We start from the raw sequence: 19,924 nt of genomic DNA, 5'->3' as shown, positions 1-19,924 counted from the left end.
TTTCCTCCTCGGAAGCATCCGGAGCAGTGACGTAACCTGAATGGGGCCACTCCTGGGGATTCTTTCGAAGCCACTTTGGTCCTGACCACCATAATCGGTGAGATTTTAACACGGATAATGAGATTCCACGAGAAGCACAGTCCGCTGGATTGTCATCTGTCGGGACGTGATGCCAGCTTGATTGGGGCACAAGTGTTTAAATCTTGGCAACGCGGTTCGCCACGAACGTTTTCCACCGCGAAGGTGATTGATTCACTCACGTTAACGTGATTTGAGAATCCGTCCAACAGTGACAATCCATTGGCCTGTTCATCAGGGACGTCTGAATGAACTTGATCAATCGAGCAAGGAGTAGGGCAGCGCATAGCTCCAATCGAGGGACGCTGACCGTTTTTAACGGAGCAACGCGAGTTTCCGCCATTAGAAGGGCCGAACTGACTGTCCCATCCTCGAGAACACTTCGGAGATAGACCACCGCAGCATATGCCTTTGTTGAAGCGTCCGAAAAGCCGTGAAGGCTTTGAGTGGTGAAGACACTTGGCGAGGTTTTCCGAGGAATGGTGAGTGAATGGAACTCGGCAAATTCGGAACAAAATAAGCGCCATTCTTGAAGATAGTCTGGCGGATCTGTATCATCCCAGTCGCACTTCAAGGACCAGAGTTGTTGGAGGAGAATTTTGGCTAGTACGACAAATGGAGCGACCCAGCCCATAGGATCAAATAATTTGGCGATTGAAGAAAGCATTTCGCGCTTGGTGGTAATTTGATTGCGTGAAGTCAATGCATGGAACTAAAACTGGTCTGTGACAGAGTTCCACGTTAGGCCCAGCACTGAAATATTTTCGTCGACTTGAAGGAATGTACTGACGGCTGTGATTGGCCTCGTCGATGTCGGACAACAGCCGGTTGTCGTTGCTCGTCCATTTGCGTAACGAAAAGCCTCCCTTTTGAACCAACAGGATCGTCTGGTTGCGGATCAGGCGCAGTGACGTGAGGTCGTCACATCCGAAGAGGAAGTCGTCAACGTACGCTTGATAGCTTAAAACTTGCACTGCGTCCGGGTAGGAGGAACCTTCGTCCTCGATTAATTGTATCAACACTCTGAGAGCGAGATATGGCGCTGGAGTTGTGCCATATGTTAACGTGAGCAGCTGGTATTCGTCAATCGGAGCAGAAGGAGACTCGCGCCAAAGGATGCGCTGAAAATCGACGTCGTGAGGGTAAACGAGGATCTGCCGATACATTTTTTCGATGTCGGCCGCGTAGACAAATTGGAATTGACGCCAGCGAATCGGGATTGCGATCAGGTCCTGTTGGAGTTTTGGCCCACTGTGCAAATGTTGATTAAGGGATTTGCCATTTGAAGTGCTGGCTGGAAGCGTTGAAAACAACGCGAAGACGCGTCGTTTGACTAGCTTGGCGAATAACAGGATGGTGCGGAATGTAATAAGCATTTGGAGGTGCTATAGGCGACGGTGGATCCACCTTTCGCATATGCCCAAGAAACTGGTATTCCGAAAGAAATTCCTGATATTCGCGTTTGGAATTGGGGTCTCGTTTTAGGCGATTCTCTTGAGATCGCAAACTGCTAAGCGCTTTCGATGTGGAATCTCCGAGGTGAATCGGTCGGTCGTCTCGAAACGGCAATCGGACAATGTAAGGGCCTTCTGAGGTTCGCGAATGAATTTCAGCGAAATGACGTTCGCAATTTTGTTCGTCAGGTGTCAAAATCGCGGGAGTTGGGAGCTACTCGACTTCCCAGAAGCGGCGCAGATTGTGATCAAGGTGTTCGAGGACGGACAAATGGTGGATGTGGACGTCATCGGGGCCGGGAATTTGGATGGGACTGGACAGGATCCAGCCCAAGGCCGTGCTTTGCGCGGTCGGGACACACCCTGAGCCTCGAATGACGCCTTGGAGTAATAGCTGCCCGTATAAATCCGCTCCAATAACAATGTCAATATGGTTGGAGCTCATAGGATCCTTGTCCGCCAGATTTAGCCCTGCAAGGTAAGGCCATGTAACGTTTTGTTTCTGGCGAGATGGGACATACCTGGTCAATGTTTGCATTATAATCGCGGTCGTCGAATATGCAGGCTCGTTCTGGTCCGCAGGTGTAATTGATATAGACGCTACTTGATGTGCGAAAGAGTGTTTCTCGCCAATTCTACTAATTCGCGTGTATTGCGATGTTCGTTTTAAACGGAGCAGTTGCGCTAAATTTTCGGTAATGAGGGTCGCTGCTGACCCTTGGTCGAGAAGGGCTCTTGCAGTAACGCATCTGCCTTGAGGAGAATGCACCTGAACCCGCTCTATTGAAAGGAGAACAGTTACATTCAACGGTGAATTCGACGCTAAATTTGAACTAATTTCGATTTGGTCTTTAGATATCGAAGAACCAGCCCTTGACGCTGTGACCGAGGAATTTTTGTTTACCGGGAAATGCAACAACGTGTGATGCCTTTGATGGTACTCCTTACAACAGTGCGGATTCTTACACAGTGCAGTGGAATGGCCGACGGAAAGGCAATTGCACCGGTTTTGTTGGTTGATTAATTGATAGCGCTTGGAATGGGATTTTCCCAAAAACTCGGAACATTGATAAATGGGACTATTTTGTTTACACAATGCGCACGAAATTTTGCTAGTAGCGGTTGAATGCGCGTGGAAGGTTTTCGGCAAAATCGATTTTGGTTTTTCTGGTTCGCTCGGTTTGTCGCGTTTAGTGACCGGCATCGCTTCTAAAGCGGGAATTCTTTTTTCTAAAAACGCGTCGAATTTGCGGTACGTGCGAAACACGGTCGTGTCACCCAGATTAAACTCCCACGCCTTCCGCGTCGCGCGATCTAACTTTTGTGTACCAAGAAAAACGAAAATGTCGCTCCAATGGTCGACTGACCTGTCAAGGTTTCGTAGCATTTCGATCGACATATTAAGTTTGTCACGCAACGCCCGCAGTTCAAATTGAGTCTCGGACACAACGGTCGGTAATGTAAACAACACATTCAAATGGGTGGATATAAGTCGGTGCTTGTTTTCGTAACGAGACATTATTATTTTCCACGCGACTTCAAAATTATGGACTGTGACCGGTAGGTGACTCACTGCGAGGCTCGCTTCGCCCTTCAACGACGCGTGCAAGAAATGGAGGCGTTCCACGTTGGACAAGGACTGGTTGTCGATGACCATGGAGGTGAAGCGGTCACGGAAACTTTCCCAATGTTCAAATGCGCCCTCGAACGTGGGAAAGTTAGTCCTGGGTAGATGGGCCGTCGGATGTTGCGGAGCGACGTTCAAATTCTGACCGTTGGCCGCTGCTGGATCCGGTGGAGGAGACACCCCCATGAGGACTTTTTTTTTTTTTTTTTTTTTTTTGTCATGGGGAAAATCTTCGAAAGACTCCCTCCCACCTCCTTGGGGAGAGGTGGGAGGGGTGTGTGGGATTCCCCGCGCCCGTACAACGACAGGCGCGGGACCTACCCACTAAAAACCCCACGGTGACCCTTCGGCACGCTTTGGGAGGATACCGGGAATCGCTCGAAGCATTCTTCCGGTATCCTCCCCGTGCCCGCGCTTTCGCGCCCATCCCCCGGGGGGACAATCGGTCCCCCCAGTAGGCACACTGCCTCATAGCGGCGGGACGGGGCCACTCCATCCCGCCGCTATCCGTCCCGGTGCCATGTTTAGTGGCGGCTGCGAGCCCCAACTCGCAACCGCCCGCGACCCCGTTTCCACCCCTTGGCGGCCGGGCGTTCATGGCTGCACCAGACCGCCGAGGGTGCCTCCCCTTGCGTCGGACCGGTAGGGGGAGGCACTTCTACCCCCAACCGGTCCGACCCGGCGCCGCCTGGCGGGAGGAGGGTACCCTCAGGACCCCCCTCCCAGCCTAGGTCATCCGCCACGCCGAGGCGGCCGCCCGCGACGCCTCGCGACCGGGCGACGACCACGGGCCACCGCACGAGCGCGAGCTTCAGCGCGCCGCTGAAGCTCGCGCTCCCTCCCCGCGGCCTCCTTCTGCAACATTACGTTCTCGCAGAAGGAGGCCACGGCCCTCCACTTCTCCTCGCTGCCGAGCATGGCGCGCACCACGCCCGGCAGCGAGACATCCCGCCCGACGACGCCGACCAGGACACGGCGCTCCCCCTCCCACGCGGGGCACACCTCCAGGGTATGATCCGCCGTGTCCTGCTCAGCGTCGCAGTGGCAGCAACGCGCCGTCGGCTCCTTCCCTATCCGGCGCAGGTATCTTCCGAAGCTGCCATGCCCGGAAAATACCTGTGCCATCCGGTAGGTGAGGCTGCCATGGCCTCTGTCCAGCCACTCCTTCAGGAGTGGCCGAACCGCCCCGACAGTCCGGTGCCCCGCGGTTGGCAGAGCCAGCCGCTCCTGCCACGCGAGCAACGCGGACTGCCGGGCCTGGCGCTTCAAATCGCCCCCAGCAGGTTCCTGCCCGCCCGGGACCGCCCCCACCCCCGCGCGACGGTCGACGCGGTGCCGGTACATCACCGCGTGCGACCGCGCGAGCAGGTCCATGGGCGGCATCCCCGCTAGAACCGTCGCCGCCTCATGTGACACGGTCCGATACCCGCGGACGACCCTGAGCGCCATGCGCCTCTGCACCCGACGCAGCATAGTCATGCTGCGCCGGGAGGCAGCCAGGTCGTCCGCCCAGACGGGGGCCCCGTATAGGGCCACCGACTGGACCATTGCCACATAGAGGCGACGAACTCGGCCCGCCGGGCCCCCCAGGTTGGGCAGGATCCGGCCCAGAGCCGCAACCATCCTTTCCAACCGGGGGACCAGGCAGCGGAAATGCTCCTCGAAACGCCAGTGGCTATCGAGGATCAGCCCCAGATACCTGATCTGGGGCTTCACCTCGATGTCAGCCCCACCCACCCGGATCAGAGGGGGTGGCGGATCCTGCCGAGGTGAATGAAACGCAATCACCTCGGTCTTATGGACCGCCACCGTCATCCCCATCCCCCTGATCCGGTCGACGACGCGTTGCGACCCCTCCTCCGCGCGACGCATGGCCCTCCCCCAGTGCGCCCCGACGGCCAGCACCAGTGTGTCATCCGCATAACACACCGTGCTGACGCCGTCGGGGAGGCCGGCCCGCAACACCGAGTCGTACGCGATGTTCCACAGGAGTGGCCCGAGGACCGACCCCTGCGGAACACCGCAGTACACCTCCCTCCGCATATCACCATCCTGGCCCGGATACTCGATCCACCTGCCGCGGAGATAATCCCCGACGACCGCCCTGAGACAAGGGGGGACCCGATGATATTCGAGTCTCCTCCTTATCTCTTCCCAGGGGAGGGTGTTAAAGGCATTGGCTATATCCAAGGATATTGCCAATGCCACCCCTCCCCGGGAGACGGCCGCCCCCGAGAGGGCCCTCACACGACCTATCGCGTCGATAGTCGATCGGCCCCCCCGGAAACCGAACTGGCAGTCGGCCAGACCGGGATCACCCCGCGACAGGTGCCCGACGAGGCGGGCAGCAATCACCCGCTCGAAGAGCTTGCCCACCTCGTCGAGGAGACAAATGGGCCGGTATGCGGAGGGAGACTCCGCGGGCCGACCCTCCTTCCGGAGGAGGACCATCCTCGCCACCTTCCAACTGGGGGGGAATCGCCCGTCCCTCAGGCAGCGGTCGAACAACCGCCTGAGGTCGGCCCCAAGGACGCCCTGGGTCAAGACCCAAACCCGGCCGGGCACACCATCCGGACCCGTGGCCGTGTTACGAACCCCGAGCCGTCTGATGGCCGCTGTCAGCTCCTCCTGCGTGACCCCCAGCTCGGCCGTCCACTCCACTGGGACAGCCGCCGCCGCCGGAGGACGCGGTCCCCTCTCCCCAATTGGGAAGAGTGTATTGACCACGTCCTCCAGCAGCCGGGGGTCAAGACCCTCGGTGACGGGGGGCGCCCACGGGCGGAGCTTATTCAGCACCACCTTATATGGGCGCCCCCATGGATCGTCATCAAGGGTCTGGAGGAGCTCCTTCCATGCCTGGGTCTTGGCCCGTTTGATGGCGACCTGCAGAGCAACCCGCGCCACGCGGTATGCTCCATACAGGTCATCAGCTGCCCTCGCTCGCGCCACGCCGTCGCCTGTACGTTGAGGACGGCGCGCGCGGGCGTACTGGCGTCGGGCGCGGACAGTCGCGACTCGCAACTCCGCGATCGCGTCCGACCACCAGTACACCGCCCGGCGAGGAGAAGCCCGCCCGACCCGAGGCATCGCCGCGTCGCAAACACCCGCGACCAATGCTCCGAGCCGGGCGACCTCCTCCTCTATGCTCGGCAACTCGGCCGCTCCCTGCGGCCAAGTTGCAGCGAGGGCAGCTGCCATCAGGGCGTCCTTGTCCAGGCGCCGAAGCGCCCAGCGGCGTGGTGGGGTGCCACGCAGGCGGCCGTGTCGGTATGCACTCGCGGCGGCAGGGACCTCCATCCGGATGTACCGGTGATCGGAGAGTGTCTCTGCCCCCGCGACCACGTGCCAACCCGACACCATGCGCACGGCGTTGGGGGTCGCGAATCCAACATCCACGATGGACCCCCCATATCGCCGCACGCATGTGTGCTCCGACCCCCGGTTCAATACCCGGAGGTCGAGCCCCGCCACCCAATCGCCCAGGATCCCGCCGCGAACGGAGGTCCTGGGGGATCCCCAAGCCACCGACTTGGCATTAAAATCCCCCAGGACCAGCACCGGCCAGGCCGCGTCGCGCTGCACGCATGCCGCGACCTCGGCCAAGTACAGCTCGAACGCAGCGTGACCGCTACGGGGCGAAATGTAGCACCCCACCACAGCGACTCCCCCCCAGTCCACGGCGACGAATCCCCGACCGCGCTCCAACAAGGAGAACGGTGGGGACCCGTCGCCCCCTCCCCATACCGTCGCCACCAAGCCGTCCGCGTCGCCCACCCAATGAGGGTGATCAGGGACGCGGTACGGCTCGGCGGCGACCGCCAGGCCAACCCCCCACTCCGCGACGACTTGGGACATCAAGTCCTGTGCCGCGCGGCAGTGGTTGAGGTTGGCCTGGAGGAGGAGGCGGGGCGGCATTAATTAATGGCCGCGCCAGCCTCCTCCCGGCCGTCCGTCCCCGTAGCACCGTCCACCTCCATGGAGGACGATGCCACCGCCCTCGGCACCGGAGCCGGTGCAGCCCGCCTCTTCCTCTCCTTCCGGGAGGGGGGGGGGGAGCACTTCTCGCTCCCTACCCTGTGATCGGCTGGCCTCCCCATGTCCGCACACAGCGGGCAGTGGGGGGCCGCCGAGCACTGGCTCGCACGGTGCTGTTTGGCACCGCAGCGGAAACACTGACCGCTGCGGTCCACCGGCGAGGTGCACCACTGCCTCACGTGCCCCAATTCGAGGCAGCGGTGACACTGGAGCGGGCGCGGCGCGAGGATTTCCACTCGCGCCGAAACCCACCCCACCAACACACTCCCGGATTCCGCCACCTTACGGGCGGCGGAGAGGGGGCACCGGGCCCACACCGACCCGAGGCCGGAGGGCGACCTGCGGATCTCTCCGATCCGCAGGTCCTCCACAGGACAGTCCCCCGCCCTCGCAAGGGCACGGGACACATCCTGTGCGCTGACCGAGTCGTCCAGCCCATAAACGCGCATCTCCGTGCGCTTCGTGGGCCGGGCGACCCGGACACCTCGCTCGCCCAGCTGCTCCCGGAGCCTCTGGGCGAGACGATCCGCCTTCGCGCCGCCTTCTGCACCGGGGATCTCCAGCAAGAGACCCCCGGTCACGGCCCTCTTCGCCCTCACGGAGGCGATGCCCAGCTCTTCCAGGGAGATATTCTCCCTGGCGAGCCGCATCGCCTCCGCGAGGGTCAGGTCGCCCCCCTGCGCAACGGTCAGCGTCACCGCTGCCGTTTTTGGGGGACGACCTGGTCGTGCCTTCCCGACCTTCGCGGCCTTTACCTTGGCCGCCGCCGGCGGAGGCGGAGGCTGCGGTTGCGAGGCCTTCCTCGCCGCCCGCTTCGCCTTCCGCCCCACCACCTCACTCCACGCCACCCCCCCTTGGGAGGGTGCCGTGGAGGACGCGACCACGGGTACACCACCCCCCTTGGGGGTCGCGACCCGGGGCCCTGGTGCCGCAACGCTGGGCGGAGCCTTCACTCCGCCCTTCTTTGCCTTCCCCGACTGTACCGGAACAGGTCGGGGAGGCACCGCCTTCCTGCTGACCGCTCTTCCGGCGAGGAGCTCCTCCCGGAAGGCGGCCAGCTTGCCATCAATCATGTCCCCAATCCTCCTCAGAAGATCGTCTTCTGAGGAGGGCGGGGACTTCTTCACGGGCGGAGTGCGGGTGGAGGGGCCCGCGGTGCCCCGCACCACTGCCGCCGCACTCCGCTTATTTACCTCCGCCGAGGGACGCGGCGGTGGAGGAGGAGGGAGGATGGGAGGGAGGGCCGCGCTGTTCCACAGCGCCTCTGCCCTCCTCCCCCCCTGTCGCTCCTCCTCCAACAGGAGCTGCAGACGGGCGTTCCGCCCTCTGAGCTCCCGCGCCGCCTCCCTCATTTCCTCCGCCGCGGCCTTCAGGGCCTCCGCGCCACCGCTTTTCTGCCCCTTAAAGGCGCAGGCAGCGGCGACTTTCTCCACCCGCCTCAGGGACGAGGAGATCCTCTCCGATATCTCCTCGGTCACCTCGTCCCTGAGGCAACTCAGCCTCACCGACGGGCTCATCGCCCCGCCCACCTCGACGACGGCCTGCCCCGCCCTCTTCCTCTTAGAGCCTATGAGGCTCCTGGTGGAGGAGAAGGACGAGACTGACGCAGTCTCGTCGTCCTCCTCCACCTTCCACGAAGCCGGGCCAGGCGCTGGAGGCGGCGCGAGCGCCGTCACTCCAGTCCCAACACCGCCTTCGTCCTCCCCCTCTGACTTACCCCGTCCCATCCCCGTTTTAATATTTTACTCCATAATATTCCCACGAGCATGTCGGAAGAAAAGGTCCGCCCGGGCAGAGCCGCCTTACCCGGGTAAGCCTATATACTCCGGGGGTTCGGCAGGTTCCCCGGAGGTGGTCGCTTGGGATTGGGCCTTCTCCCCCAACCATGCATCCCATCGCCGCGCACCATAGCTTAGGATTGGAGGGCGATTTTATAGAGTCGCCATACTCGTGGCCCAGGCGGTTAAGCCAAGACCCCCGTTCCTCCTGCCGTCACGTACCATTCACAAAACCAATAGGGAATTGTGAATGGGTCGTTGTGACGACCAACAGGAGGCTTACGGTTTGTGTATGACTCGGGTACCCCGGGTTCGTTAAGCCCGTACTGCAGCTGAAAGGCTGGCAGCCCCTGAGGGAACCTTCCAGCATACTTGTTCTGTTTGGAATGAGAGCTGTTTTGCCCTTTTTTGTAAAGGACTGGACGGCGAGGTTTTGAGAATGAAGAATGAACTCTTAACATGTTGTAACTTTATAAAGCACAGAACTTCACCGGATTAACAGAAACAATAAATTGTGGCGCAAATGGTTATAGTTGATAAATCCCGTCACAAAGAACTGTGAGAGATCGTTAAAACAAGCGATTTGAAGTTAATTTTGAAGGTCACACCGTTCGCACTTAATTGTTTGCTATTGGTTTTGAATCTGAACGGCGATCGCGCACCGCGATTCGGCTCGGTCGAGCGTGACCCGAAAATTTTCGAATTTTGCCGAATCGCGAGCGCGATCGCCCGTGAGCTCGCGCGCATGCTCGCTACCGTCAGTGGAACTTTCCGTTCGTCGAAACGGAACACACCGCCCCCCTGTTGAATGAACTAATTGAACAATCGTAGTACGCAGTATGATCGTAGTGAGTGACGACATGTACTGGTGTGGACATGAGTGTGCTCATGACGACGCAGTAAGTGCAAGTACATTACAATCTAACTTAAATCTATATAGGCTTACATCTAAGGTACAGAACCATTACGCTTAATTTAGAGCCGTTTCGTTCGTCTTGTCCGCGTGAATCGAAACGGGAAGAAAGCACACTTTCGCGAGTGGTTGTTTATACGTGGATTGTGCGGTTTTAATAGAGACGACGCGGACGAGACCGGCGCTTCCCGGATGGCAGTCGTCGATGCGACCGAGTTCCCATTTACACAGCGGGAGGTTCGAATTGCGGAGCAGGACATGTTGGCCCTTTTTGGCGATGTTTTGGACTGTGCGCGATTTCGGGCGCTGGGAAAGCGTGAGTAAGTAGTCCTGCTGCCACGATTTCCACAATTTTTCCGTGAGTCTCTGTAGAAGTTGCCAGCGAGATAATCGGTTTTCTTGTATGTTAAGGACGCTGGGCTCAGGTGGAGCCACGAGAGGGGACCCGATCAGGACATGGCCCGGTGTTAAGACCGAGTACTCCTCGAGACAGTCCGACGTGCTTCCAAGAGGCCTGGAGTTAAGACACGCTTCGATCCGACAGAGCAGCGTTGTTAGTTCCTCGAAGGTTAGAGTGTGGGACCTGATAGTACGTTCCAGGTGATATTTGAGGCTTTTCACAGCAGCTTCCCAGAGTACTCCAAAGTGCGGTGCATTTGGAGGCAAGAAATGCCATGAAATTCCTTTTGACGCTAGGAAATTGTTAAAATTTGGATCTCTCGTGACGGATTGGTGGGCTAAAGCTAATTCGCGGTTCGCGCCATGAAATGTAGTGCCGTTATCGGAGTACATAGCGGTTGCGAGGCCGCGTCGAGATACAAACCGATGGAAAGCTGCTATGAAGGCCTGTGAACTATAATCACTTACGAGCTCAATACAGACCACCTTAAATGTCAAGCAAACAAAGATCGCAATGTATGCTTTGGCAGACTTATGACCCCGGCCTGGTGTTGTCCGGGCTTGAATCGGCCGTGCATAGTCGACCCCGGTGTGAGCGAATGGCCGTTCTACTTTTTTTTTTTTTTTTTTTTTTTGTCGTGGGGAAAATCTTCGAAAGACTCCCTCCCACCTCCAGGGGGAGAGGTGGGAGGGGTGTGTGGGATTCCCCGCGCCCGTACAACGACAGGCGCGGGACCTACCCACTAAAAACCCCACGGTGACCCTTCGGCACGCTTTGGGAGGATACCGGGAATCGCTCGAAGCATTCTTCCGGTATCCTCCCCGTGCCCGCGCTTTCGCGCCCATCCCCCGGGGGGACAATCGGTCCCCCCGGTAGACACACTGCCTCATAGCGGCGGGACGGGGCCACTCCATTCCGCCGCTATCCGTCCCGGGGCCGCGTTTAGTGGCGGCTGCGAGCCCCAACTCGCAACCGCCCGCGACCCCGTTTCCACCCCTCGGCGGCCGGGCGTTCATGGCCGCACCAGACCGCCGAGGGTGCCTCCCCTTGCGTCGGACCGGTAGGGGGAGGCACTCCTACCCCCAACCGGTCCGACCCGGCGCCGCCTGGCGGGAGGAGGGTCCCCTCAGGACCCCCCACCCAGCCTAGGTCATCCGCCACGCCGAGGCGGCCGCCCGCGACGCCTTGCGACCGGGCGACGACCTCGGGCCACCGCACGAGCGCGAGCTTCAGCGCGCCGCTGAAGCTCGCGCTCCCTCCCCGCGGCCTCCTTCTGCAACATTACGTTCTCGCAGAAGGAGGCCACGGCCCTCCACTTCTCCTCGCTGCCGAGCATGGCGCGCACCACGCCCGGCAGCGAGACATCCCGCCCGACGACGCCGACCAGGACACGGCGCTCCCCCTCCCACGCGGGGCATACCTCCAGGGTATGATCTGCCGTGTCCTGCTCAGCGTCGCAGTATGGCCGTTCTACTTGTTCAACACGCGGAGCCGGCAAGGACCCCATGAGCTCCTGCGGAATGGCAGCCCTTTCACGAGTGCATGCTACACACCGATAACGGACAGCTCGCATGGTCGTTCGCGCTCGGATGAACCAGTAATGGTTCCGAAGATAGGCGAGAGTGAGTTGGAGGCCGGCGTGAAGGAGTTGACGATGAGTGCTTGTAATTAGGAGTGTTAGGAGTGGATGAGCTTTTAAAATAATCGGTGTCTTGGCTTTTACAAATAATCGAGCGTTTGACAGGCGGCCTCTTGCGCGAATCAAGCCGTCCGAATCGAGGAAGGGGTTCAAGGATTTCCGAGGGCTCGATTTCGACACCGGGTGAGTTTTGCAGAGAGCATTCATTTCTACCGGGAATATCTCCGATTGGATGCGCCGCACCCAAAACATTTCGGCCCAGTGAATCTCATTGGGACTCAAAATTGAGAGAGACGCCTTGGGTGACGGAATGGGTTGGGTGAGTGGATCCCTTTGTCTCGCTTGCGTTCGGAGATTGCCGATGAAACGCTTAACATATGCGATGACTCGGAGAAGTTTTGGCCAAGAGGAATATCGTTGTTCTAATTCCCAGGGAGCTGCGGTAGCGGTCAGGATTTTGATGGTTTGACGCCTTTCCTCCTCGGAAGCATCCGGAGCAGTGACGTAACCTGAATGGGGCCACTCCTGGGGATTCTTTCGAAGCCACTTTGGTCCTGACCACCATAATCGGTGAGATTTTAACACGGATAATGAGATTCCACGGGAAGCACAGTCCGCTGGATTGTCATCTGTCGGGACGTGATGCCAGCTTGATTGGGGCACAAGAGTTTGAATCTTGGCAACGCGGTTCGCCACGAACGTTTTCCACCGCGAAGGTGATTGATTCACCCACGTTAACGTGATTTGAGAATCCGTCCAACAGTGACAATCCATTGGCCTGATCATCAGGGACGTCTGAATGAACTTGATCAATCGAGCAAGGAGTAGGGCAGCGCATAGCTCCAATCGAGGGACGCTGACCGTTTTTACCGGAGCAACGCGAGTTTTCGCCATTAGAAGGGCCGAACTGACTGTCCCATCCTCGAGAACACTTCGGAGATAGACCACCGCAGCATATGCCTTTGTTGAAGCGTCCGAAAAGCCGTGAAGGCTTTGAGTGGTGAAGACTCTTGGCGAGGTTTTCCGAGGAATGGTGAGTGAATAGAACTCGGCAAATTCGGAACAAAATAAGCGCCATTCTTGAAGACGATCTGGCGGATCTGTATCATCCCAGTCGCACTTCAAGGACCAGAGTTGTTGGAGGAGAATTTTGGCTAGTACGACAAATGGAGCGACACAGCCCATAGGATCAAATAATTTGGCGATTGAAGGAAGCATTTCGCGCTTGGTGGTAATTTGATTGCGTGAAGTCAATGCATGGAACTAAAACTGGTCTGTGACAGAGTTCCACGTTAGGCCCAGCACAGAAATATTTTCGTCGACTTGAAGGAATGTACTGACGGCTAAACCGTGATTGACCTCGTCGATGTCGGACAACAGCCGGCTGTCGTTGCTCGTCCATTTGCGTAACGAAAAGCCTCCCTTTTGAACCAATAGGATCGTCTGGTTGCGGATCAGGCGCAGTGACGTGAGGTCGTCACTTCCGAAGAGGAAGTCGTCAACGTACGCTTGATAGCTTAAAACTTGCACTGCGTCCGGGTAGGAGGAACCTTCGTCCTCTATTAATTGTCTCAACACTCTGAGAGCGAGATATGGCGCTGGAGTTGTGCCATATGTTACCGCGAGCAGCTGGTATTCGTCAATCGGAGCAGAAGGAGACTCGCGCCAAAGGATGCGCTGAAAATCGACGTCGTGAGGGTGAACGAGGATCTGCCGATACATTTTTTCGATGTCGGCCGCGTAGTCAAATTGGAATTGACGCTAGCGAATCGGGATTGCGATCAGGTCCTGTTGGAGTTTTGGCCCACTGTGCAAATGTTGATTAAGGGATTTGCGATTTGAAGTGCTGGCTGGAAGCGTTGAAAGCAACGCGAAGACGCGTCGTTTGACTAGTTTGGCGAATAACAGGATGGTGCGGAATGTAATAAGCATTTGGAGGTGCTATTGGCGACGGTGGATCCACCTTTCGCATATGCCCAAGAAACTGATATTCCGAAAGAGATTCCTGATATTCGCGTTTGGAATTGGGGTCTCGTTTTAGGCGATTCTCTTGAGATCGCAAACTGCTAAGCGCTTTCGATGTGGAATCTCCGAGGTGAATCGGTCGGTCGTCTCGAAACGGCAATCGGACAATGTAAGGGCCTTCTGAGGTTCGCGAATGAATTTCAGCGAAATGACGTTCGCAATTTTGTTCGTCAGGTGTCAAAATCGCGGGAGTTGGGAGCTACTCGACTTCCCAGAAGCGGCGCAGATTGTGATCAAGGTGTTCGAGGACGGACAAATGGTGGATGTGGACGTTATCGGGGCCGGGAATTTGGATGGGACCGGACAGGATCCAGCCCAAGGCCGTGCTTTGCGCGGTCGGGACACACCCTGAGCCCCGAATGACGCCTTGGAGTAATAGCTGCCCGTATAAATCCGCTCCAATAACAATATCAATAGGGTTGGAGCTCATAGGATCCTTGTCCGCCAGATTTAGCTCTGCAAGGTAAGGCCATGTAACGTTTTGTTTCTGGCGAGATGGGACATACCTGGTCAATGTTTGCATTATAATCGCGGTCGTCGAATATGCAGGCTCGTTCTGGTCCGCAGGTGTAATTGATATAGACGCTACTTGATGTGCGAAAGAGTGTTTCTCGTCAATTCCACTAATTCGCGTGTATTGCGATGTTTGTTTTAAACGGAGCAGTTGCGCTAAATTTTCGGTAATGAGGGTCGCTGCTGACCCTTGGTCGAGAAGGGCTCTTGCAGTAACGCACCTGCCTTGAGGAGAATGCACCTGAACCCGCTCTGTTGAAAGGAGAACAGTTACATTCAACGGTGAATTCGACGCTAAATTTGAACTAATTTCGATTTCGTCTTTAGATATCGAAGAACCAGCCCTTGACGCTGTGACCGAGGAATTTTTGTTTACCGGGAAATGCAACAACGTGTGATGCCTTTGATGGTACTCCTTACAACAGTGCGGATTCTTACACAGTGCAGTGGAATGGCCGGCGGAAAAGCAATTGACGCACCGGTTTTGCTGCTTGATTAATTGATAACGCTTGGAATGGGATTTTCCCAAAAACTCGGAACATTGATAAATGGGATGATTTTGTTTACACAATGCGCACGAAATTTTGCTAGTAGCGGTTGAATGCACGTGGAAGGTTTTCGGCAAAATCGATTTTGGTTTTTCTGGTTCGCTCGGTTTGTCGCGTTTAGTGACCGGCATCGCTTCTAAACCGCGAATTCTTTTTTCTAAAAACGCGTCGAATTCGCGGTACGTGCGAAACACGGTCGTGTCACCCAGATTAAACTCCCACGCCTTCCGCATCGCGCGATCTAACTTTTGTGTACCGAGAAAAACGAAAATGTCGCTCCAATGGTCAACTGGCCTGTCAAGGTTTCGTAGCATTTCGATCGACATATTAAGTTTGTCACGCAACGCCCGCAGTTCAAATTGAGTCTCGGACACAACGGTCGGTAATGTAAACAACACATTCAAATGAGTGGATATAAGTCGGTGCTTGTTTTCGTAACGAGACGTTATTATTTTCCACGCGACTTCAAAATTATGGGCTGTGACCGGTAGGTGACTCACCGCGAGGCTCACTTCGCCCTTCAACGACGCGTGCAAGAAATGGAGGCGTTCCACGTTGGACAAGGACTGGTTGTCGATGACCATGGAGGTGAAGCGGTCACGGAAACTTTCCCAATGTTCAAATGCGCCCTCGAACGTGGGAAAGTTAATCCTGGGTAGATGGTCCGTCGGATGTTGCGGAGCGACGTTCAAATTCTGACCGTTGGCCGCTGCTGGATCCGGTGGAGGAGACACCCCAATGAGGACTTCCGCCATGAAGTCCAATGCTTTCTGATATTTCTCTTCGCATGTTGCCAATAGGTCTTCCACGAAGTAGGTGTAGGTGGCCTTTTTTATTATCGGCCATGGCTGAGATTTTTGCGTCCAAACCCTGGCATTGTGCTAAGGTTTCCTTGATCATCGCCATGCGGTTTTGCGTAATCGCGACCGTCATTTTTGCCTGACCCAGTTTTTTAAAATTGGTAAGAGCGCGTTCGATCGAACGCATCGCTTGCGATTGCTAGTGCAGCAATTCTTCAATTGAGTTCATTTTCGATTTAGATCGGCCTCTTCCTCGGCTCCAATGTGGCTCGAAGGACCAAAATGTTCTGTTTGGAATGAGAGCTGATTCGCCCCTTTTTCTTAAGGACTGAACGGCGAGGTTTGGAGAATGAAGAATGAACTCTTAACAAGTTGTAACTTTATAAAGCACAAAACTTCACCGGATTAACAGAAACAATAAATTCAGGCGTAAATGGTTATAGTTGATGAATCCCGTCACAAAGAAGTGTGAGAGTTCGGTAAAACAAACGATTTGAAATTAATTTGGAAGGTCACACCGCTCGCACTTAATTGTTTGGTATTGGTATTGAATCTGAACGGCGATCGCGTACCGCGATCCGGCTCGCTCAAGCCTGACCCGAAAATTTCCGAATTTTGCCGAATCGCGAGCACGATCGCCCGTGAGCTCGCGCGCATGTTCGCTACCATCAGTGGAACTTTCCGTTCGACGAAACGGAACAATACTGCATCCTTATTAGATACTCCTCGCTTACTAGCTCACTGCTTGCACACTAGCTTACTGCTTGCTTGCTAGCCTACTGCTAACTTACTCGCTTACTGCATGCTTACTAGCCTACTACTTGCTTGCTAGCTTACTGCTAGCTTACTAGCTCATTGCTTTTTTTTTTTTTTTTTTTTTTTTGTCGTGGGGAAAATCTTCGAAAGACTCCCTCCCACCTCCTTGGGGAGAGGTGGGAGGGGTGTGTGGGATTCCCCGCGCCCGTACAACGACAGGCGCGGGACCTACCCACTAAAAACCCCACGGTGACCCTTCGGCACGCTTTGGGAGGATACCGGGAATCGCTCGAAGCATTCTTCCGGTATCCTCCCCGTGCCCGCGCTTTCGCGCCCATCCCCCGGGGGGACAATCGGTCCCCCCAGTAGACACACTGCCTCATAGCGGCGGGACGGGGCCACTCCATCCCGCCGCTATCCGTCCCGGGGCCGCGTTTAGTGGCGACTGCGAGCCCCAACTCGCAACCGCCCGCGACCCCGTTTCCACCCCTCGGCGGCCGGGCGTTCATGGCCGCACCAGACCGCCGAGGGTGCCTCCCCTTGCGTCGGACCGGTAGGGGGAGGCACTCCTACCCCCAACCGGTCCGACCCGGCGCCGCCTGGCGGGAGGAGGGTCCCCTCAGGACCCCCCTCCCAGCCTAGGTCATCCGCCACGCCGAGGCGGCCGCCCGCGACGCCTCGCGACCGGGCGACGACCTCGGGCCACCGCACGAGCGCGAGCTTCAGCGGCGCGCTCCCTCCCCGCGGCCTCCTTCTGCAACATTACGTTCTCGCAGAAGGAGGCCACGGCCCTCCACTTCTCCTCGCTGCCGAGCATGGCGCGCACCACGCCCGGCAGCGAGACATCCCGCCCGACGACGGCGACCAGGACACGGCGCTCCCCCTCCCACGCGGGGCATACCTCCAGGGTATGATCCGCCGTGTCCTGCTCAGCGTCGCAGTGGCAGCAACGCGCCGTCGGCTCCTTCCCTATCCGGCACAGGTATCTTCCGAAGCTGCCATGCCCGGAAAATACCTGTGCCAGCCGGTAGGTGAGGCTGCCATGGCCTCTGTCCAGCCACTCCTTCAGGAGTGGCCGAACAGCCCCGACAGTCCGGTGCCCCGCGGTTGGCAGAGCCAGCCGCTCCTGCCACGCGAGCAACACGGACTGCCGGGCCTGGCGCTTTAAATCGCCCCAAGCAGGTTCCTGCCCGCCCGGGACCGCCCCCAACCCCGCGCGACGGTCGACGCGGTGCCGGTACATCGCCGCGTGCGACCGCGCGAGCAGGTCCATGGGCGGCATCCCCGCTAGAACCGTCGCCGCCTCATGTGACATGGTCCGATACCCGCGGACGACCCTGAGCGCCATGCGCCTCTGCACCCGACGCAGCATAGTCATGCTGCGCCGGGAGGCAGCCAGGTCGTCCGCCCAGACGGGGGCCCCGTATAGGGCCACCGACTGGACCATTGCCACATAGAGGCGACGAACTCGGCCCGCCGGGCCCCCCAGGTTGGGCAGGATCCGGCCCAGAGCCGCAACCATCCTTTCCAACCGGGGGACCAGGCAGCGGAAATGCTCCTCGAAACGCCAGTGGCTATCGAGGATCAGCCCTAGATACCTGATCTGGGGCTTCACCTCGATGTCAGCCCCACCCACCCGGATCAGAGGGGGTGGCGGATCCTGCCGAGGTGAATGAAACGCAATCACCTCGGTCTTATGGACCGCCACCGTCATCCCCATCCCCCTGATCCGGTCGACGACGCGTTGCGACCCCTCCTCCGCGCGACGCATGGCCCTCCCCCAGTGCGCCCCGACGGCCAGCACCAGTGTGTCATCCGCATAACACACCGTGCTGACGCCGTCGGGGAGGCCGGCCCGCAACACCGAGTCGTACGCGATGTTCCACAGGAGTGGCCCGAGGACCGACCCCAGCGGAACACCGCATATCACCATCCCGGCCCGGATCCCCTCAGGGGCTGCCAGCCTTTCAGCTGCAGTACGGGCTTAACGAACCCGGGGTACCCGAGTCATACACACACCGTAAGCCTCCTGTTGGTCGTCACAACGACCCATTCACAATTCCCTATTGGTTTTGTGAATGGTACGTGACGGCAGGAGGAACGGGGGTCTTGGCTTAACCGCCTGGGCCACGAGTATGGCGACTCTATAAAATCGCCCTCCAATCCTAAGCTATGGTGCGCGGCGATGGGATGCATGGTTGGGGGAGAAGGCCCAATCCCAAGCGACCACCTCCGGGGAACCTGCCGAACCCCCGGAGTATTAGGCTTACCCGGGTAAGGCGGCTCTGCCCGGGTGGACCTTTATTTCCGACCATCTCGTGGGATTTTTATGGATACAGAAAATAAAATGGGGATGGGGCGGGTTTTGTCGGTTGGGGAGGACGGAGACGGGGTTGGGGTTAGGGTGGCGGCGCTCGCGCCCCACTCAGCGCCAGGTCCGGCTTCGTGGAGGGTGGAGGAGGACGACGAGACGGCGTCGGTCTCGTCCTTCTCCTCCAGCACGAGCCACATAGGCTCTAAGAGGAAGAGGACGGGGCAGGCCGTCGTCGAGGTGGGCGGGGCGATGTGCCCGTCGGTGAGGCTGAGTTGCCTCAGGGACGAGGTGACCGAGGAGATATCGGAGAGGATCTCCTCGTCCCTGAGGCGGGTGGAGAAAGTCGCCGCTGCCTGCGCCTTTAAGGGGCAGAAAAGCGGTGGCGCGGAGGCCCTGAAGGCCGCGGCGGAGGAAATGAGGGAGGCGGCGCGGGAGCTCAGAGGGCGGAACGCCCGTCTGCAGCTCCTGTTGGAGGAGGAGCGACAGGGGAGAAGGAGGGCAGAGCCGCTGTGGAACAGCGCGGCCCTCCCTCCCATCCTCCCTCCTCCTCCACCGCCGCGTCCCTCGGCGGAGGTAAATAAGCGGAGTGCGGCGGCAGTGGTGCGGGGCACCGCGGGCCCCTCCACCCGCACTCCGCCCGTGAAGAAGTCCCCGTCCTCCTCAGAAGACGATCTTCTGAGGAGGATTGGGGACATGATTGATGGCAAGCTGGCCGCCTTCCGGGAGGAGCTCCTCGCCGGAAGAGCGGTCAGCAGGAAGGCGGTGCCTCCCCGACCTGTTCCGGTACAGTCGGGGAAGGCAAAGAAGGGCGGAGTGAAGGCTCCGCCCAGCGTTGCGGCCCCAGGGCCCCGGGTCGCGACCCCCAAGGGGGGTGGTGTACCCGTGGTCGCGGTGGTCGCGTCCTCCACAGCTCCCTCCCAAGGGGGGGTGGCGTGGAGTGAGGTGGGGGGGCGGAAGGCGAAGCGGGCGGCGAGGAAGGCCTCGCAACCGCAGCCTCCGCCTCCGCCGCCGGCAGCCAAGGTAAAGGCCGCGAAGGTCGGGAAG

The 19,924-nt window shown here is 58.4% G+C and overlaps 2 protein-coding genes across 2 annotated transcripts; both read right to left on the bottom strand.

Moving 5' to 3' along the window:
- Nucleotides 1–256: 256 nt before the first annotated feature.
- Nucleotides 257–1,244, bottom strand: LOC143350238 (uncharacterized). Its single transcript, XM_076782190.1, has 2 exons — nucleotides 869–1,244; nucleotides 257–681 (listed from the first exon to the last, which is right to left on the bottom strand). Exons 1-2 carry the CDS (start codon nucleotides 1,242–1,244, stop codon nucleotides 257–259), a joined length of 801 nt encoding a protein of 266 aa, XP_076638305.1.
- An 11,943-nt stretch (nucleotides 1,245–13,187) lies between these two features.
- On the bottom strand, nucleotides 13,188–13,646 carry LOC143350237 (uncharacterized). Its single transcript, XM_076782189.1, has one exon. The coding sequence runs from the start codon at nucleotides 13,644–13,646 to the stop codon at nucleotides 13,188–13,190; it is 459 nt and encodes a 152-aa protein (XP_076638304.1).
- Between the last annotated feature and the right edge of the window lie 6,278 nt (nucleotides 13,647–19,924).

Source organism: Colletes latitarsis, chromosome 14 (genome assembly GCF_051014445.1).
Source record: "Colletes latitarsis isolate SP2378_abdomen chromosome 14, iyColLati1, whole genome shotgun sequence".
In the NCBI taxonomy this organism is placed as follows: domain Eukaryota; kingdom Metazoa; phylum Arthropoda; class Insecta; order Hymenoptera; family Colletidae; genus Colletes; species Colletes latitarsis.
This window is presented reverse-complemented; position numbering and strand designations above follow the sequence as displayed.